At 41.2% G+C, this 22,460-nt stretch overlaps 1 protein-coding gene across 2 annotated transcripts in view; it reads right to left on the reverse strand.

The window, feature by feature from the left end:
- The window catches only part of LOC106603537 (UV radiation resistance-associated gene protein), a 142,962-nt gene extending 124,362 nt beyond the window's left edge, over nt 1-18,600 (reverse strand). The window contains exons 1-6 of one of the 2 annotated variants that reach the window (XM_014197365.3): nt 18,148-18,595; nt 13,288-13,405; nt 12,588-12,622; nt 8,879-9,040; nt 8,630-8,704; nt 8,437-8,522 (exon numbers count right to left, since the gene is read on the reverse strand). In XM_014197365.3, coding sequence (XP_014052840.2) covers nt 8,437-8,522; nt 8,630-8,704; nt 8,879-9,040; nt 12,588-12,622; nt 13,288-13,405; nt 18,148-18,234 — 563 coding nt within the window. In that variant the 5' untranslated portion in view covers nt 18,235-18,595. Of the gene's footprint in view, nt 1-8,436; nt 8,523-8,629; nt 8,705-8,878; nt 9,041-12,587; nt 12,623-13,287; nt 13,406-18,147 lie in introns of both variants that reach the window. The other variant, XM_045717107.2, reaches the window with a different exon arrangement.
- Nucleotides 18,601-22,460: the final 3,860 nt, after the last annotated feature.

Below are 22,460 nucleotides of genomic sequence, written 5' to 3' on the forward strand. Positions count from 1 at the left end.
GTGACAGAAAATATTTTGGTGCACCTTGATGTGCATTTTCTCTCTGCGGATGGTTAGATGTTACCTGTAATAAATATGGCCCGCTTTCAAACAGTCCCTTATTTACCACAGGTAAAAACTTTTAAATACATCCCAGCGTGTAGGCGGCACCGGTGAGGAGTGGGACTGTGCTGATCTGGCCCCATTTGTATTCGTAATCCTATCCGTAATTGACAGATGCTAGTTGGATGGGATGATACTCATAAATCAGCAAAATTGAAGTGCTTTAAAATGCTTAGGTCTACACTGGTCTCAAGGCAGGTTTTATTGTACCGCATCTTCTACCCCCCTAACCCTTCAGATAAACAAAAGACTGTATAAAGAAGACGTTATGGTAAAGCACATGGGGTTTTGTCTTGGTATGAAAGGGATATAAGAAAGGACATTTTAGTCTTCTAGGGTCTGAGGGGCCAGGCCCTCTGCAGAAGATTACTGACGAGAGGTTCCCATCTCCTCCCCTCAAACTGTCCCTCTAGGTCACTAAAGCTGCAAGAGGTAATGAACCAAACAATGAACAACTAAAATCCTAACCACACGAAGACTCACCTTTTACCACCACGGTCTGTTACATGAGTTAGGATTAAAGTTACCGCCCTACTTTCTCTCCGTAATGGGGAAAACACAACACGAGTGGCCAATCTGGTGATGCGACTTTAATGCACAACATGCCACGAGTAATCGAGGGAAGAATGCAGCCCTAGATCAACGGTTTGAGATTAGGGCTGACAGCGAGCGATGTTAGGGAACTGCTGGGCTGGGACGGAACGAAAGAGACGGAGCAGGAAAAGGCTCTGTGTCAGGACTCAACATGGGCACCAAACAGAAGCAAACAGGCCGAACCAGGGAGGGACTTACCTGAAAAAGACAAATAAGAAACCCTTGTTTTCATTTACTGTTGCAAAATGTTTTGCTATGGTGTGCATTAAATGAATACAACCCCCCAGGAGTCCATGGGCCTAGTGGCTAGAAAGAAACAGAGTGCAGGCTACTGGCTTGGCACGTGAGAAACGTACATTAGTTTAAAGATCTGTTAAAGGTTTTGTTTAATCTCAGCCAGTAGTTTTGAAAGTAGCACTCACGAGCCAAAATGGGTCCCCGAAAATTGTGCACAATTGTTCTCGAGCCTCTGGAGCGAATGCCCAAAGAGAGAAAAAATATAATAATAATAATAATAATAATAATAATAAAATCTTTGGGGCGTTCATGTGGTGTGCATGTTGGGCTCACCCCACAAACTCATTGGGCTGTGCTGACCTGATCCCTCCTCAACCTTGCAACCTCATTAAACATCATTCCACCTGCCAATCAAGATTTTCCATCAAGTTCGGTTGTTGCAGGATAGTTCCCGTTATAGCGCGTGGTCTCATCAGAATAGTATTTCAAATGAGCAAGCGAATGTGATGTCATTTTATACAACGGAAAATGTATACTTATATATGTTTCCATCAAATGTCCTACTCCTTGAAAGTGTGTTGATTATATCATATGCCAACGTGATAAATGATGATCGCTGGCAATCAACAGCTGCAGTGTTCCCAGTATTGGATTACCTAATTTCATGGAATACGTGTCAAAGTCTATAAAAGACAAAAAGTGGATGCATGGAATTATTTGATTTGGATGGATGGTTGATACAAAGGTAGGTGTATATTTTCTTCTTTAAAAAGTGGATGAAAGTGTGCAGTATACATTTCTCAAACACATAAAAGTTGTGTCGTTTCACGATTCGCAAATGGGATAGATGGATGCGTGCCTTGTGAAAAACCTTAAAGCCTATTGCACAGTAAATTCCAAAACTCAAACAAACAAAATACACCAGTGGTACCATTTAGGAGATACAGGTTGTGACCATTGTGTTTCTGCTCAGGTTGACAATGATCTAATATATTTGTGTGGGTACAATGCCATCTTTTGAGCACAACATTTTGTGGTTTACAGAGAAACACATGAATGAAAAGAAACTACTACCGAGGTCTAAAATATCTAACTTCTAATGTTTTCTAACTTCTGATGCATGAATTTGAATGATGTATTCTATGTATTTTCACTGTTATCATGAAAATAATTATAATATTTAATGCAGTCACTTGAAAAAAATTCTTCAGAGCGCACATTCACTACATGACAGGAATAAGTGCGTAGATTGCATGTACTAAATGATGGCAGGTTAGGATGTAAGGATTCTGTGGCTTTTTCCACTGAGAGAGGACTGTAGATTGTTTATTATGCATGTATGAGCCACACAAATGGCACGTTGAGCCCAAAACAGGAGGTTAAAAAAAACAACAAAAAAAACAGGGAGGTTAAAAAATAATAATAATAAAAATAAAAAACAAAGAGGTAGTTTTCTATCTTCCGGAACATCTCTTTGAAGGGATATTTTGGGATTTTGGCAATGAGGCCCTTTATCAGAGTCAGATGAACTGGTAGATAACATTGGTATGTTTCTGTGTCCAATATGAAGGAAGTTAAAAGTACTTTTGCGAGCCACGGCTAACTAGCATTAGTGCAACGACATGCTAGCAGATACCCATAGACTTCCAGTCATTGCGCTAACAGTAGTTAGCAATTGGAGCTAGTTAGCAACTTCCTTAAAACTGCACGCAGACATACAAATGGTATCCACAAGTTCAACTGACTCTGGGGAAGTAGATAAAGGGTCTCGTTGCCAAAATATCCCTTTAAGTACACTCCTGAGGTGTGAAAGAAAAACAGCATAGCCACGTCCATATTCTGCAAAGAGATTTCGGGCTTAGTAGCCAGTGTGTTTTCTGTAGTCTGACTGATGGTGTTGGGACCATGGGGGTCAGCTCTCTGGGCTTGGAGACAGAGCGGGCCATCTGTTTAAACGGGTCCCTTTAATCCGGCCCAGAACAATATCCTGTGGCTGAGAGCTGAAGGTTGGAGAGGGGCACCCAACCGGCAAGCGACCCACAGGACTGCTCTAAGGCCAGACGTTAACTAGAGGAAAGGCTTATCGCCTCCGCTAGACACTGCGTCAGGGCAGACCCCCTTTAGACTTCACAATAGAACACTGCCTCGGTTTTCACACACTGAAAACACACATACAGTGCCTTCAGATAATATTCATTCCCCTTGACTTCAAGCCTGAATTCAAAATGGATTAAATATATTTTCCCCCCTCACCTATCAACACACAATACCCCATAATGACAAAGTGAAAACATGTTTGGAGAATTGTTTTGCAAAGTTATTGAAAATCAAATCTCTCATTTACATAAGTATTCACACCCCTAAGTCAATACTTTGTAGAATCACCTTTGGAAGTGATTACAAAAGGTGTCTTTCTGGGTAAGTCTCCGCACCTGGATTGTGCAACATTTGCCCATTATTCATAAAACAAGATTATTCAAGCTGTCTGATTGGTTGTTGATCATTGCTAGACAACTATGTTCAGTCATGCCATAGATTTTCAAGTAGATTTAAGTCAAAACTAAAAAAACTCAGCCACTAAGGAACATTCACCGTCTTCTTGGTAAACAACTCCAGTGTAGATTTGGCCTTGTGTTTAAGGTTATTGTCCTGCTGAAAGGTGAATTCATCTCCCAGTGTCTGGTGGAAAGCAGACTGAACCAGGGTTTCCTCTAGGATTTTGCCTGTGCTTAGCTCCATTCCATTTATTTTTTTTATCCTGGGAAAAACTTCCCAGTCCTTAACGATTACAAGCATACCCATAACATGATGCAGCCACCACTATGATTGAAAATATGGAGTGTGTTATTCAGCAATGTGTCGTATTAGATTTGCCCCAAACATAACACTTTGGATTCAGGACAAAACGTGAATTTCTTTGCAGTATTACTTTAGTGCCTTGTTGCAACAAGATGCATGTTTTGAAATATTTGTATTCTGTACAGGCTTCCCTCTTTTCACTCAATTAGGTTAGTATTATGGAGTACTGTAACTAAAATGGTGATCCATCCTCTGTTTTCTCCGATCACAGCCATTAAACTGTTTTAAAGTCACCATTGGCCACACAATGAAATCCCTGTGCGGTTTCCTTCCTTTACGGCAACTGAGTTAGGAAGGACGCCTGACCTTTTCTAGTGACTGTGTGTGTTTATACACCATCCAAAGTGTAATTAATAACTTGCTAAAAGGGATATTCAATGTCTGTTTTTTTTTATTTTTATCCATCTACCAATAAGTGGTCTTTGTGGTTGAATGCATGTTTGAAATTCACTGCTCGACGAGGGACCTTACAGATAATTGTATTTGTGGGGTACAGAGATGAAGTAGTCATTCAAAATTAATGTTCAACAATATTATTGCACACAGAGGTAGTGCATGCATCTTATTATACAACTTCGTAAGCACATTTTTACTCCTGAACTTACCTAGGCTTGCCTTAACAAAGAGGTTGAATACTTATTGACTCAAGACATTTCATACTACTTTGACATTATGAAGTATTGTGTGTAGGCATTTAATAAATTGAATACATTTAAAATTCAGGCTGCAACACAACAAAATGTGGAAAAAGTCAACGGGTGTGAATACTTTCTGAAGGCACTGTATAGGGAGGCCAGTAAGATAAATAATCTGAAAATACAGGGAAAGAACAACATGTGGCATTGATAGAGTGGAAAAATATTCCTCTGACATAAATCTGTGTTAAGAGCGTTGAATTCTGTGGCTCATCTGTTCAATGAAAGATATGTAGGGCCTACATTTCCACCCAGGGCACTTGTGCCTAATGTTGAAAAACACATTACCAGGACAAAAAGGAAAAATAGGCGTCAAACAATGATAAACTGAAGGCAACCTGATAGTCTGTTGACAGACAGCGCTCCAAACAGACTGCTGGATACATATAGCCCCTCTCATCTCCCCGTTTCGCTTCCACAGTCTGTCAACATCCCAACGCTACTCAGGCATCTGAACACCATCCAAACCTACTTCTGATCCAATCAGATCACCCTATACTCCAAGGCCCGTGTACTCTACACCAAGAGGGAGAGTAAGTAGAAGATACCCCTAATATAACCACAGAGTAAGAGCGAGGGGAGAGTGAAGGAGGGAAGGAAGCTGGCAGAGTGAAGATGTAAGAGCCAAATGGCTCATGGGAAAGTTTTAGAGACATTGATTGTTAAGTTAACTAAATAGTACTACAGACGGCAGGGGAAGTGATATATATATATATACATATATATATATTTTGCCATGCAGGTGAGAGAAAATGTTGCCGTTTTAAAGCACATTTCCTGCGATTCTACATACTCTGCCATGGAGCTGAGAGAACATGTTGCAGTTTTATAGATAATTACCTGCAATTCTATGCATTTTGCCATGGCTAATGTGTTATTTTACACAAACATAATAGTAAAATCTATACTGCTAAATGTATTATTTGGGGAATTTTCAATTCTCACTGACTGTCTTAGCTAGCTTTTATTTGGGTGATTGTTAGTTCTCAAAGATACATTTTCTAATAATATATTATTATCTTTTCTACATACTTTATCCGTTTTTTTGTTACTTAAGTTTACACTGAAAATGTTTTTCCATTCTGAATAAATAAATATATATAACTTTTTTTTTTTAAAACACTGTTTGGAGATAGGTGTCCCGAAGAAACGCTTAGGCAGCCCGCCCAAGGATTTCAATGGCAGAACAATCCCTGCCCTGTATCAGTGGTTCCAGGAGCATCTTGGCCGTTCTACCTGGTTCTTCCCTCCTTATGCCCCACAGGTCCTTGTGAATATTTTGGCTGTTCTTCCTGGCTCCCCCCTCCTCAGTCTGCCTGCCCATCCAAACTTGTCGTGTTCCCACACGAAAACACGACGTGGAACAGGAGGCTTAGGGGTGTCGTCAAACCAGGGTCTCGTCGACAGTGAATCGCTCGCTGGCAAATTTACATCATCAATCAAGTGTTCTTGGAGAGGAGAATCACAGCAATTCCTGTGATAGCCAGGCAGTGAGCAGCACTCACACTGAGGCAAAATGGAGGAGGCTGTTTAAGCTACAAAATATTATGACCCCATCAAAGAAAGAAGTGTGGACAAGATCAGGCACTAAATCCGACCGGGGGAAAAAGAACAATGTTCTTTTTTACACAAAAGATCATACAAATTATTGCCTGATGATCTTCTGAACTTCCCAATACCGTTCTGATGCATTTCAGCCACTTCAAACCATACCTCCCTTGGCTTGAAATACTGTCAAAAGTACTGTCAGGCCCCAATTAAAAAAGGAAACAATGACCATGGATTACATCATATTTCTTACATGGTGGGGTCACGAAAACATTTTTGATCTCAAAATGGGGTCGCAGGACAAAAAATGTTTAGGAACCCCTGACCTTGGTCATGTTGGAGTCAATGAGCCCCATCACATCAGCCTCTATAAGCCCGGCCCCAGGCCTGCAGAGGATCCTCAGCCTCAGGCCCAGGAAGGAGAGGGAGGGAGTCAATGGAGCTGCTTTAAATTCCTCAGAACCCCACCGGGATAGAGAGATGGAGAGAACAGAAGGAGGGAGTTTTAGTTATGTAGGACTCGACAGCACTGAGCAGAGCCCATAGGAAATAGATCACTCACGCACCTTGGAGGACATTTTCTCTTCCAAAGTAAGGTGAAGACACAGAACAGTCATCGGCCAGAGGAAGCCCTTAGGGCTGGAGGAATCTTCACCCCAAAACTGTACAGCTCACCTCAAGCTGGGTTGAGGAGTGATGCATAAGACTAGGAATGTTTATATTATATTATTGAATCTTCTGATTCAAGTAAAGACTTGAGGAAGATGGGTCCTCTACTTATGATGAATGTTGTTTAACTATACAAAATAGTTATTAACAGTTCAAAACATTGTGCCCCCCTGTACACTGCAGTCCAAAAGAGTCATAAAATGTAGCTTGAGCCAACTTCTAATTAACTGTGGTGTTCCCCAAGGCAAGCTCTGCGCAAACCCTGTAGGTAGTGTTAACATTACGCCACATTCAAATATAGAACAGAGCTGTGGTTTGTCAACATGGAGCAAACCGCACTTGGAAACATGCCTCCCTGCTGAATTGCCAATGGTTTTAGAAAATGAACATTTGCTGCCCTCTTGTGGAATAAAGAGCTATGAAAGACCATTAATCACTAATATGTAAGGGTGTCCACGCAAAAACTTTCAGCATCTTTGGTCCATTGGGTAAAATAATATATAATTGTGTAGATAATCATCTAATAAAACCTATGGTCCAAACCGAATGTCTCTATTATAATCTGTTCAAAAGCTAATGGAGTTTCTACCCTGGTAAAATTGCCAAAATAAGGGTGAATAATTAAATAGAGGCCAGAGAAAAAACAGTGGTCAATAATCAGAAAAATAATATTGCGTCAGCTAGGCTGGCTGCTGTGCAAGAACTGTGGCTAACTGACAGGCTCACCGTTGAACTCATCATTGTTCTCGAACCTGGATGACATTGAACAATATAGGTGGTAGGATACATATCCATTTTGAGACGACATGTAGTATTTTCATATTTTAGTTTACGCTTTTCTTATTAATGCGAAATTCCTGTTAGTTTTCGATTTCTCACAAAAACGCGTATTTCTGAAATTTCAACGGAGCAATGAGCGTGACACAAGCATTTTATTTTCAAAGCCTTTTACATTTAATTCAGCTCATCTCCTGTTAATTTAGCTTTTTACGACCCGCAGAAATAACTTTGCAGACGACCACGTCAACATGTAAAATCCTCAAAAGTCGATGCCAGAAAACGAAGCCGCTCTGTCAACAGCGCTCGGTGCTTATTATCGGTTACAAATCCGAATTTTGTGATATAATGTTAATGATATGTTAGAGAAAGACCCCACTGTACGATTCAGAACATGAATAATCATTTGTCTTGGTAACATGTATTTTATAACATAAGGAAGTGAAATTTCATCACCAAAGCGCGTTTTCACCCATCCTGATAATTTGAATGGAATTCTCCATCTGTTACATTGTTAGAGCTTGCCAACATTGACATAGTGCCTTTATTTGACTAACTTGATTAAAGCCTTCCATATGCATTTCCTGTTATGTCCAAGAAAACACACTGCAGACTGGATTTTTGGCAGCTCTCAGTGACTTGGGAGAAAAAAAAACAGCCTCCATGATTACAAAGGCATTTGAGGCAGTTTCCTGGCGCCATCTTATGGACAACATGGGGAATGTATACAGTGACAGAAAGTATGTGACGTATACAGTAGTAGAGAATGTTCCCCACAAGTATATTTAGCATTTCCAATCTTCTCTGGCAGCTAAAGGAAGGTGTTCCTGGTCATGAGTAGGGCAGTCAAAGAAAGTACTAGCCAAGAGGCTAACTGGACATATTGTCATATGGGAGATACTAACTGTCCAGTGTCTTATGTGTGGGAATGTTTAGCGGGTGCAGTCCGTCTCACCTCAGCAGAGAGAAGACACTGTAGGAGTTCCTCACTGAACTCTGGTCCACCTGGAGTAGACTGTTCTTCTTCCTCTCAGAGTGGTCCTGAAATATGCACATTACAACAAACCAAACACAGAAAAGCGAATTATACAACAGAATGTCTATAGTCTATGTTAGGGACAGAATTCCTGGAACAAAGTCAGCAGTACCTTATGATCAAAGTCAGCTGCATAGTAGCCATCATTCAATCCAAATATGATCTCATTTGGATTCCTGGAGCGGATCTGTGAAGGAACAAAGCAGTGGTATTTAGTCTGTATTAAAACAAGAGAGGCTGTTATTGTCTATATGACTGCAGACTGTACTGAATTCTGATCAGAGGAAAGCATGCATGTATGCTAGTCAGCATACATCCCAAAGCAGACTACATTATATGAGCATATGTTGTTTCCACTGACCTGTTGCCCTGTGTATCTAAGCCCGTCCAGGTTGACCTTCCACTCTATGAGGAGTGTGAACTGTTCCTCTCGGCCGCCCCAGATCTTCACCACGAAGCAGGACACAGATGTGTCCAGGAGGTCCGGCAGCATGCCAAAATCCAAGCTCCGCCATGTTGGATTCTGTAAAAAACAGGACAAGAGAATTGATGAGACAGCTGAATGAATGATCCCACTGGGTTGCAAAGTTCAACTAATATTGTGTCTTAAAACAACCAAGTGTTTAATTTGTTCCCGATTTTGTGACAGGTTGAGAGGCACATTTGAAAGATTCAAATGACAAATCATGTGTGTCAGTAGGGTGTGTGAAAGTGACTCGAGCACACAAAATGGTGCTGAACCAGGATGTTAATTTAACTGTAATGTAACTGTTGTCCCACTTACAAAAGTCTGACCAAATATTTACAAATCCAACTTCAATATCCCGAGGAGATTTGTCATCACAAAGGATTGGCTTGTCCAACAAAACACTATAGGTGACTAGGTTTCAGACTGATTTCTGAGCTACTCAAACCCAGCGGGCAAAACTGGTTGCAATGTCATTATCATTATGACGTCACATGCCAAATTTGGCCTGCTGGGAAGACAAGGTCCCTGGACTCCCTGAGGTTTGTCGGTCTATCCTGTGTCATAAACTGCTGTACAAAGAAGACCATTCCCACCATTCAAAGAGCCTACCCATCTGCCTTCCTGCAGAACGATATATAACTGATCATCTTAAACTGTTTGTAAAATGGAGGAATGACAAAGCCAGAAGTGGAGAGGGGGAGGAAAACGAGAGAAATGGGGAAAAAGGCCTAGAGATGGGGAGGTAGTGTGCCGTGCGCAATGTTCCTCTACATAATAACAGGAAGAGCAGGCGGAAAGGAGCAGCCTCCTTTGACAGACGAGAGACCACAAAGGGGAAACAGACCAGAACACTAGAAAGCAAAGGTCACAAAGAGGAATGCTGATGTTTTTAAACACAAAAGCAGATTTCTGATCTCTGCCAGACATGATCATGAGTTTCATCTGCAGTGCATTATAGACTAGAGAGAGTAAAGGAAAGGTAGGCTTGGAAAATAGCTTAGGCCAGCTCATGACTGCATTTAGCCTGTTAGTAATGGTCTGCTATACTTGGCTGCATTCATCATAGACTGAATAGACTCCATGCAGAGATGGGAGCGAGAAGCAGCTGTTGTTGCACATAGGGTGTATGACCAAATCGAACAGTCGGTGAGGACAATCGTTTCCCCGCTATGAGGAAACCAAAAATATGGAAAGTACCAACTGAAGTTGCGTTAATAGCGCTATAGTTGAGAAAACTATCAGCGATATCTGATTTTGCTGAATGACGTCTTTCAGAACACAATGACAGCCCTGCTATGAACACGTTTACAGAGAGAAAGAGAGAGTACAACGGAAGCTTGTGGTCATATTTCATTCATGTTGATGTAAGCCTATTTGTTTCACCTTCTCTCATACAGTGTGTTGCTACAAGGCTGCTTCCCACCTTCCTGTTTGTTTATATGACTGGGGGACAACACAAAGAAAGAGATTAGTGCATGCTAGGAACAGTGACATTGACTGTTTTCTGTTGTCTTGGTCTTGTTGCACACACGCATCACACAGCTGTCAATGAGAGACCGAACAGTAAACCCCTGTGCTGTGCCCTCTGTGAAGCTGAGGAGACAGGAAGAGAGCTCCACAATCCTGTGGCGGATTTTTGCAACATCAATATATCCAACCAAACAAGTATTATGGACACCTGTCTATGGCTGCTCAAAGCGGGCCAATCAAAACCTCCCTTTCTGTCAGGTTACTTTAAGTAACATCAGCAGTTGATGTTTTGACGGAGAGAAAGTGAAAGGTGGGCTACTTGACTTGATTCTGTTAGAGGCAAACACCAAGGCAGCTGGCCTGAGTCCATGTGTTGACTGTCAGGCACTACTCCTCCACAATTTGGAAATGGAGGAAGTATGCCCTCTTTCCACACAGCAGCATTGGAGAAAGTGACCACTGTATACACTTTCGCATGCACCACACACACGTTGTGAGCGCGCGTAAGCTAGGACAGGGGGTAGGCCCAGCGCTTAAAATTGAGCCGGACACCGTCGGAACAGAACCCGGGCACAACTCCGTTATGAACTATTTCATTAGAGGAACCTACTTGGCCGGATCCGGTACCTCCACATAAAACATGTATTAAAAAAACAGTCATAGGAACAACAAATAAAACATCATAAATCACCCAGAAAAACAGTTACATTCTTCCACAAAAAAAGTCCACAATCAACACTCTAAACTGCACGAACAGCACCAGAACATTAAAGTGAAATGGATTTTGAATTTTGTTCTAGCAATACGGTGGTTTAAAACTAAATTCCTGCATAGCTATAAAATCTGACTGTAGTTTTGACACAGCCAGATCAACAGTCGGGGCAATAGCATCATCCGCATATAGATGAAGTTTACCATTTTTAACAATTGACCAATGATGTTAATATAAATAGTGAAGAGAACAGGTCCCAAAATCGACCCGTGGTACACCTTTTTGTACTTCAAGAAATTGAACCTAACCCCATTAATCATGATGGCCTGAGTTCTGTCACTAAGATACCATGAACAGGTGTCAAAGCTCAGGCCTTTCGAGGACAACATTCAATAAAATAGCATGATCAACCGTGTCAAAAGCTTTTGACAGGTCTACGAACAAAACAGAACATTTCATTTTAGTGTGTAAAGCATTGACAAGAACATTGTTAACTAAAGTGGTTGCTGTAATATTGCTATGCCCAGGCCTAAACCCTGACTGGTTTACATTCAAAATACATTTCCCAGATAAAAAAACTGCTACATTTTACATTGACCAAATATTGAAGAACCTTAGCAAGACAAGGAAGCTTTGAAATGGGCTCGATAATTATTACTCTATCTGTAGGCCATCAAGATATTTTATCAACGTCTAAATAGGCCTATTGAGTGAACATTGTTTTACAAAGTAAAACGAGAGAGAGACAGGCTTTGGCACAAGAGAATCGGCCATCGCTGGCTAGTGAGCTGCGCATCATTGGGTGAGTCAGTGAAAGTGGAAAGCTTTTCAATGACTATAATTTACTGATCGTTTTTATTGATCTCAGATTCTCAGTTTGGCAATGTCAAAGTAGCCTGTCATTTCAATCATTTGTGTGTTATAGAAAAAGATTATGCTGAAGCCTCCAGTCATATAAAATGACATAGAATTGCATGAAATGTGTTTATAAAAAGGCCAAATTCTTTCCAGACCCAAGTACAAAAAAAATGCGACTTCTGTAAGCGCCTCTACTCTAATACTCTATGCCACTACATAAATTCGATGATAGGCATGCCCTGCTTAATTATAAAGGTCACTTCTATTTTTTGTCCATTCCGGTACCTCAGAGCACCCCAGGTCACCCCCCTCTCGCAGACACTTTTTGTTATGGCACCTCCCAATTTACAAGCACTGGGTAGGCCTAGGACTTGTTTCAATTCATGGGTCTTCGGAATATAACTAGGCCTATAACCTGTAGTGTGCCTCCACAGATGTGAGCAGACAAAGCATACGACATAATTGATTATGACATTCCATAGCTGGTGCTAAGGTCATTTTTTGTGAGGCCAGGAGGCTCTGGCCAATACGTGTGTTCTTTTTTCAAACAACGACACTCACCAATGAATCTCGGATGACCTCACTCTTGTAAAAGTCTGCAAGGGAAGGAGAAAAGCCAGGTTAGATTTATTTTAAAGCTTTCTCAAGCAGAGAATGGAATAAACACACAAAAGCTCAAACAATACTTGTGAGGATGCAACTCCTTTCAGGACTACAATGGTGGAAGGAGTCCTATTAAAGGGTTTGCACAGCAAACGTGACAACAGTAAGCCGTGAGGTTTAGCCTTGATCTGGGTCATTGTTGGTCATTGACTTATAATGAAATGATTTGTCCTTAAAACAAAGTGAAAGACCACATTTACTGGAGCATCAGCGTCCCCTAACAAACCAAACCCTTGTGCATTTAATTACACAGCGTAATGGGACTCTGACCTTTCTCCTACTTATGAGAGTAATGCAGTCCACCTTAATGCTGAACATTTACACCTAAAGGGCGCTCTGGCACCAAGGGCCGAAGTCTAACGTGAGATGTCCGTATAGTAACATGCCTTTTGATTAAATCATGCAATCATATCAATGGAAGAGTTGCTCAAAAACTTTATTTAAGTGCACAGAACTAGTTTGGATTCAGGCCCAAAGACATGTTAAGTCTATTTGTACTGTGGACTGGGCTCAGTAGTGTGAAAGGAGTATTAGTGCAGTAGCCTAGTACACTGTCTTACAGAGACAGTGGAGAGAGTAGTACTGTAGTAGTACTGACCTCTGGATATCCGGTCCTCTAAGCAGAGATGAAGGGTAAAATATGTGTCCAGTAGTGGAGAGCCATTCTTGTTGACGATGTTGCGGGCTGCAATGCTTCTGAGATGACGTAACCGCCTCTGTCAGGGAGAGAGAGGCAGACGGTGAGATAGTCAGGAAAAAGAGATGAGAAATAGAAGAGGCATAGAGGCAGAGCTGGAGAGTCAGGGATAGCGAGCAGGAGAGAGAACATTTTAAATGGTCTGCCCAAAACAAGGGGGACTGTCAGGCAGTTTGAAAGCCTAATGGGTCAGTTTCAATGCCTTTACAATTGTATTAACACCTCCATGAGTCTCATCTTGTTACACAATCCAAATTGATGCATATCAATTTACAAAACTGTTACCAATGAACTAGCCTAATTCACACAATGTCATATAGCAAAGTCATTACTGTTCATCAGGGGTCCCCAGTTACATTCAGCTGTGGGCCTATTTTTCATGGAGCGGATGGTCGGTAGTTATAAATCATTTGTAGTTGACAAATTGACCAAAAGAATCCCAAAGAGATATAGTATTTGACCAAAACAGAATCATTTCAAACCTTGATTACATTGGGAACAGACTTCCTAATTTAGAATAATTTCCTCATGATTTTACAGTCTTATGCCTCATGAAGCTGGTTGAGAGAATGCCAAGAGTGTGCAAAGCTGTCATCAAGGCAAAGGGTGACTACTTTGAAGAATCTCAAATACATTTCGATTTTTTTAACACTTTTTTGGTTACTACATGATTCCATGAGTTATTTCATAGTTTTGATGTCTTCACTATTATTCTACAAAGCAGAAAATAGTAAAAATAACAAAAACCCCTGGAATGAGTAGGTGTGTCCAAACTTTTGACTGGTACTGTATGTATGTATGTATGTATGTATGTATGTATGTATGTATGTATGTATGTATGTATGTATGTATGTATGTATGTATGTATGTATATTACACTACCGTTCAAACGTCTGGGGTCACTTAGAAATGTCCTTGTTTTTGAAAGAAAAGCACATTTTTTTGTCCATTAAAATATGAGCAAATTGATCAGAAATACAATATCTACATAGGTGTACAGAGGCCCATTATCAGCAACCATGACTCCTGTGTTGCAATGGAACGTCATATTAGCTAATCCAAGTTTATCATTTTAAAAGGCTAATTGATCATTAGAAAACCATTTTGCAAATGTGTTAGCACAGCTGAAACCTGTTGTTCTGATTAAAGAAGCAATACAACTGTCCTTCTTTAGACTAGCTGAGTATCTGGAGCATCAGTATTTGTGATTTTGATTACAGGCTCAAAATGGCCAGAAACAAAGAACTTTCTTCTGAAACTCGTCAGTCTATTCTTGTTCTGAGAAATTAAGACTATTCCATGCGAGAAATTGCCAAGAAACTGAAGGTCTCGTACAACGCTGTGTACTACTACCTTCACAGAACAGCGCAAACTGGCTCTAACCAGAATAGAAAGAGGAGTGGGAGGCCCCGGTGCACAACTGAGCAAGAGGACAAATACATTAGTGTCTAGTTTGAGAAAGACGCCTCACAAGTCCTCAACTGGCAGCTTCATTAAATAGTACCCACAAAACAGCAGTCTCAATGTCAACAGTGAAGAGGCAACTCCAGGATGCTGGCCTAGGCAGAGTTGCAAAGAAAAAGCCATATCTCCGACTGGCCAATAAAAAGAAAAGATTAAGATGGGCAACAGAACACAGGCACTGGGCAGAGAAACTCTTTGAAAAACAAGGACATTTTTAAGTGACCCCAAACTTTTTTTTTGCTATGAAAACTTGGGGGGGGGGGGGGGGGGGGGGGGTACTACCCTGCTGTACATCCTCAAGTTAAAAAATAAACTGTAATTTTAGAATATGGTAGGTCAGTTTGAGAACACTTGAAGTATCTGGTTCAACAGTCACACGTAGGCTATCAACATTTGCCCCCCAAAAAATACATTTTATGGAATGATTCACGTCCGGGAATAACTGACCACAGATGCAGACAAGAGATCCATTTGAAACCAGAGTTCATGTTTTGACTTCACTGTGTGTTTCCATTACAAAAGCCTTGCATACACAAGAGAGTCACAGTTTCATCAACTAAAGCTCAAGCCAGCGTACCAATGATGCACAAAAACTCTTTGTACAGAACATCACCATGGTTGGATATCAGTAAAAAATCCATCCTTCAAAAACTGAGCATAAAATAAAAAGGAACCCGCTTGAAGAGAAAGGCTCAGTTATGTCCAATCAAAAAAAGATAGGCTAACTGAAGAACACTTTTTTTTCCACAGATGACTGAATCTATAAAAAATAATGTCTCCAAAGAAAAAAACTCATAATTGAGTGGTAAGTCAAGAGAACGACCATGGGACATGACACGATACTCATGAAAAGAGGGGCCCCTCCGGGCAGCAGCATCAGAGAAGCGGCCGGCCTTCACCTGACCGGCATTCTTCAATCTCCAGCAACCCACACTGAGCTTCCACCACCACAGGCATTAGGGATAAATCTAAGTCATGGGATTCCCTAAAAGATTAAGGCCCTCGAAACAAAAACACAGCTTGTTCAGCAAAGGCTTTTTTCCCCCACAAAAATGTCAGAAGACGTTTCTCCGAATGAGCTAATTTGTAGCTATGAAAGCAAAGAGGGTCTCCAGCAGAACATATAATCTACCTACTAGGCCAACTGGTGATCTTTAGTACTGGGACAATGCCAGAACCAGAATATTTTTCCCATGGCAAAAATGAAAACACCAAGCAGACCAAACTCGTTTGTCCTTAAAAAACCTGTTGTACGTTTGGGACATAAATAAATGTGACTCGGATGACAACATAAGTTTGTTTCCACCATTTGGGCTGTTTTCTTAAAGAAGTTAGATATTCTTTGTGTTTTGTTTCCTTGCCACAATACTAAACGAGTATTGCAATAGTGCTATTGTCCCCGCCATAGTCATCGTGCTGTGAAGGTAAATGGTTGAGTCCATCCAGGTGTATATTTTTTGTTGTTGTAGCTTTACTTAACTAGGCAAGTCTGTTTAGAACAAATTCTTATTTACAATGACGCCTACACCAGCCAAACCCGGACGACACTGGGCCAATTGTGCACCGCCCTATGGGACTCCCAATCACGGCCGGTTGTGATACAGCCTGGATTCGAACCAGGATGTCTGTAGTGACGCCGTTAGCACTGAGATGCAGTTCCTTAGACCGCTGTGCCACTCGGGAGCCAAAATGTAATAGTATTACTTCTGTCCCTCTCCTTGCCCCAACCTGGGATCGAACCAGGGACCCTCTGAACACATTGACAACAGTCACCCACGAAGCATCGTTACAATACGGGCTGTTTGACAGAGAACTGTAAATGTTCACATATTTTGGTGTTACAGTCTCAGTGGCCTTTACTTTCAATGGTCCCATTTCATAGCAGTCAAAACAGACAATCTTTTTTCTACGGGGATCATAAGTTCTTACTCTAAGGGACAGAACTTAACACGGTGGTCACGATCTAGCTCTGAACCCTTTGCACAATGACCACTTAATAAAGTAGTAGGCCTAGGTGTATCCTACTGTACTCCAAATGAAATAAAAACATGTTAGAATAGGGGCAGTTCCATGGTAACAGAGTGACACAGACTCAGATGTTTCACTTTAAAATGCATGTCAAACAAAAACCAATGATTGCAAAGTTAAACAAACCATATACGCACATGGACAACTTAATTTACACCGAAGATTCTACAAAAACATAATTAGTTGATGAACAGTGCAGATGCAAAGTTTGGTAACAGAATGACGGTTCGTGCTGTTTGCGCAGTTATTCTGTTACCAAACTTTGCATCTGCAATGTTTTTACATTCCTCAAATTGTCCAGTGTTGGTGACCGAGTCGCCACTTCTTCTCGTACTGCGCCGTTATTTGCGGCCCGCCTGTTAGCTTGCACGATTCTTGACATTCTCCTTCGACCTCTCATGAACGAGCCATTTTCGCCCACAAAACTACCGCTGACTGGATGTTTGTTGTTTGTCACACCATTCTTGGTAAACCCTAGACAGTGTCGTGCGTGAAAAGCCCAGGAGCCCGGCCGTTTCTGAGATACTGGAACCGGCGCGCCTGGTACCAATGATCATACCACGTTCAAAGTCGCTTATGTCACTCGTTTTGCCCATCCTAACGTTCAATAGAACAGTAACTGAATGCCTCGATGCCTGCTTTATGCCACATGACTCACAGTCTGTAGGAGCTAACCATTTTCATGAACGGGGTAGTGTACCTAATAAACTGGCCACTAAAGACCACTTTTTGGTCATATCAAGCGTAAGGGCTTGCAGGTAAAGGTGCATTTTGAAAGCTGTAGACGTATGTCTGATGTGGTTCAGTCCTATTAGGGTCAAGCTGGTTGCTGAGGACTTATTCATAATAACTTGTGCAAAGACCTTGGACATCAGACTGAAGGGTCTGTTCTGTAACTAGTTCATAAGTCAGGTGACCAAATGACTGTATTGGTGCCTCGGTATCAGGCCAGGTCTTACTAAACTGGCAAATTATCATCGTCTCTGTAGCTTGCAAACTAGATAGCTAACAATTATATCTTACGTTTGCACATGTATACTGTTATTAAATACAACTTTGTATGTAACGGACTAAGGCTTAGAAGCTCGAGTTGTCTGAATACTCAAGAGAGCTGTAAAAGTCAGCTGAGCTAACGTTAGCTTGCTAGTTAGCTTAGCTCACTCTGCAGGCCTGTTGTATTAATCTTGCAGCTGACACACAGCAACGTAACAATACAGGACAATACGCATATCATCTATATAACACCGAGTTACGGGTGTTTGTCCTTACCTGCTGAGATGTGAGCTCAACGTGCAAGGCTCGAGAAGATGAGGCTCCAGAGTTGACAGGGTGATCCCGACCGGTGATGGAGTTCATTCTCCTATCTGCACCAGGGCGTTCGCTCCTTCATTCAACAAAACATCTCATCCCTGCCACCGATCAACCCCAGATCCTGTGCATCTAGATTTACCTTCTACGGCAGAAATGTATGCATCGGTGTAGCTAATGTTCGTAAGAAAACAGCACTCTTGAAGCTGTCAGTTAGCAAGCTATGTAGCTAGCTAGCTATGTGACAAAAACAAAGTAGGACTTGCTCAGGTAGATTTCGGTCTGTTAGAGGGCAGCACCAGTAGATCACTGATTGGTCCACGGCTGTGTCTGTCAAATGAAGGAGTTACTCTCCGTTCGATTTATCCATTGCTATTTGTCAAATATAATGTCTATCACAAAGAAAGGGGCGGAGAGACAAACCTCTAGAGCTGCAATATGAGGAAGTGGGTGTTTATGTATGGTGACCAATGATGTATACTTCGCTGATGGTGACAACAAATATTTGTATAACTAAACCAAAATAGACCACAGTCTGCAATGTGAATAGTCTGGGTAGCCATTTAACTAGATATTCAGGAGTCGTATGGCTTGTGGGTAAAAGCTGTTAAGAAGCCTCTACAATGGTAGTAGTTGGTAGTGTTCAAGAGCATAAAATCCATGATGCATTGTGGGTAAATGTTGACTGACTGACTGATCTACAAATAATAATGAGTAGTTATTTATGGTGCAAAATGATGTGTAGATCAGTCAGTCGGCAGTCGCCTGCAATGTCAAACAAGCTGGTTGTCACAAAGGTGGAAAGGCAAGCAGGGACAGGCGAGATCAGGTGGGAACATTCTAGCCAATGAGAGGGCAGATAAGCATGTAAACAACAGAAGCAACTGATATGAAATTGTTTTTCTCAAAGTTGCCTAGATGCCACGTGTCCACTTATATCACACATTCGTAACAAACTAAACATTACTTAACTTATATTCAATCAAATAAGCCTCACTTAGCAATCACATTTTTTGCTGACTAAATCCAACACTCTCACACCATACAAAAAAGTGGAGTGGAGCCTCTATTTATGCTCAGATTCGAAGATGCTTATTAACATCAAAGTAGATACAAGACTACAAATCTCTGCAACCTCCTGCACATCATCTCTAGCTGGCACCTTTGCTAACAGGTATATTTAAAGTAATGTTGCCAATTTATTAATTAATTACATAGTTAATCAGGAGATTATTTTCTTTGCCTCGATTTGGCAGTCTTATCCAGATCATCATGGCATTTGTAGTTCTTTATGATAGCCACATTAGCAGTTAATTAGCATTTAAGTTGTTGGGGGTAAATACTGGTGAATACATTGATAAAAGTCACCTTGTGCGAGAGAGATTTACACAGTTATCAATAGTCACGCAAGGGTAAGCCTACACAAAACACAGCCTTTATTTTAAGTGTTTCTAAAATCTCCTATGGGAAAAATGTATGGTAAAAAAAACAATTGGAACCATTTCTGACTTCTAGGTTTTATGGGAATTATGACTCATACTGTGGTACTCTATTGTATGACCTCCAGCAATCACATAATAAAGCACCAATCAACCTAGCCTTCAAACTTGCACAAGGTGGCAGCATCACATGACTAGAAACAGTATCAATTCAACAGTTAATAACCTTTTATCGATTAGATTTTCTTGCCTCCTGTGTCCTCTCTCCTCAGTCGAGGAGAAGTTGGCGAGGAGAGTGAACGTGGATGGAAATGCGCTTGCTTGAAATGAGATGGTACTTCTCCACTCGTGCGCCATTAGGCAAATTATGTTTACAGGGGTGGATCCCAAAATAAATGTGTAAAGTGATCAAAACAAAGTAAGTCAGTTTTGCAAGACATTTTATAAATAAAACAATAACATATTGTTTTTAAACTAGCAATATTTTTCTCAGACATAACAAAATGTATTCAAAGGGGGTGTGGTAGGCTGCCGAAGCGAATGAGAAGGTCAATGATGAGAGGCTCTGTCCAAAAAGAAACAAAGAAAAGGCGAGTAGAGTCGGGAGCGAGTATTTTGCCCTTTCATAGACACTAACTGGGGTTTCTTTGGAGAAGTTGCAAAGGGAGAAATGTTTGGAGAATGGGAGTGATTGGAGAAGATGGCAGAAAAGGAAATAAGCAAGAAAGTGGAGCATATTATGAATAAACATGAAGTGGGGGATTACACAGGCCTTCTGAAAGATCTGGTGACAGAAGATAATGGACAAGGAAAAAAAGGAGAACAGTGGAAATGGTTATGAGGGAATAACGAGGGATTTCACAGAACATTTGGAAGAACTTGAGGAAATAGAGAGAGATGAGAGTGAGGATGAATTAGATGTGGTGGCAGGTGCAGTGATGACTGTTGAGAAGAAATTGAATGTAGAGGGAAGCTGTGTGGAGAGGAAGGTTAGCATCAAGTGCAAAAAGAGGGATACATGTTCCAGTAAGTAGCTCAGAGATGGAACCAGATGAGAGTGTGGATGAAGTTCCTGCAATGAGGACCTTCAAGGTCAGGCCTCGGTCCGAGGATATAAAGGATGATTCTGGCCCAGTGTGAGTAAGATTTGTGGAGAGAATGGATCCTTGCATTTTGGCTGATCCATATGTGGTGGTATATTGGGTGGAGAAGAGGTTGGGGACTGTTGAGTTGGTGAAAGTAACTAGGAATGGACTAGTGATGATTTATTGTGTTTCTTCAACCCAGAGGGAGTGGGCGCTCCAGATCACACGATTAGGGAAAATAAATGTGGCTTGCTTTGCTCTCCGGAGCAGGGCACCATTGAAAGGAGTGAACGGGGGTGGCATTAAGCAGTATGTAGGAGGGAGAGTCCTAGATGTGCGAAGTGTGCAGGAGGGCGTGAGACGAAAGAATGTGTAGTTTCAGTGGAGAAAGTTGTGGGGGTGCCCTTTCTCTCACCGTGTCCGGTGAGAGAAAGGCAGGTTGAGGTTGTGCTGAAGCAGTGAAGAGAGTGGGAGAGGAAGATGGGTACAGGTTGAGGGATCCTGAGAGGATTCCTGTGAGTAGGCAGAGACTGGGAAGAATATGTGCTTCAGTAAGGTAGGTTTCTTGCCATTCATAGCTATGGTTGTCAATTGTACTGCAGAAATGGATTGAAAGTCATAGAAAATAGAGGATGTGGTGGCAATGGCAGAGAAATACTGTTGGTCTGGAGTAGGATTAGATGGGGTAAATAGTGGAATGAGGTGGTGTGTTTGTTTTTTGTTTTTTTAGAGGGCTAATAGTTGGCAGGGTCATTTTTCCTTTTCCCCAATTGTATAGTACTGTATCACAAAGAATTTCATGTAGGTAGGCAATGAATGTCCTCACACTCCAGTACAGTAGGTAACGGTGTATGCACCTTAAATTGAATGCAATCCGCCAACACAATCCAGAAGAAGAAGGGGGAGTGTGGTAGATTTCAAAGCTCTTCTGTGGTAGTATACACGAGTATCCTCGATGGAAGGTGGCTATCGAGGAGGGGAGGACACTTCCATTTGCCTAGTAATGAATTGACACACTCCTTGACCACTCAACCACGGTTTCCGGGTCACGGAGGAAAGTGGATAGAGGACAGTCTTTTGTCCAAGCAAGAAAACCCCCTAGTCTTTGAACAGCATGGCATCTCTTTCGCAATACATTTTACAAAGGCCAACTATTTCCTTTTCAAGTAATTAGAGGTAGAAAACTAAATGACACATGACAAAATTACAGTTGAGCAGTAGCCTATTTGTCATTAATTAAATCACTCATTGTTTGTGCATCTATTTACATTTTTGATCTCACAAAATATGCAAAGATGTTTTCATGAACATCACTCACATACAAGAAATGGACCTACTCAACTCTTATGTTGTGATGTAGAGTGACAGTAGGGGATTATCAGACAGTAAATCAAGTATCATTGGATGATCTTAATCTGGAATTAGGGGTCTTTGTAGTAACCGGAGTGCGTAAAAAAGCCATGGAATGTGTTTTAAGAGAACATTTTGATGTTTTCTATCACTTGATGAGTTGTGTGCATGCATCAATGTATAGTTCCCCCAACCCTAGGACATTTGGTGTATTTGTGATTATATCTACAAATGCCTTATTTTATCGCTTCAGCAAAATTACATTCTGGCATTGTGATGTCGCGGTGGGACTGAAAAATAGTTAACAGACATGTACAAGTTGTATTCTGGAAACATAAAGAAGTTTCATTTAAATAGACTGTGATGAAGCCATTCATTCACAAAATAAAAATGCATTGGC

The sequence above is a fragment of the Salmo salar genome, chromosome 04, assembly GCF_965601325.2.
Source record: "Salmo salar chromosome 04, fSalSal1, whole genome shotgun sequence".
NCBI classification, from domain to species: Eukaryota; Metazoa; Chordata; class Actinopteri; order Salmoniformes; family Salmonidae; genus Salmo; species Salmo salar.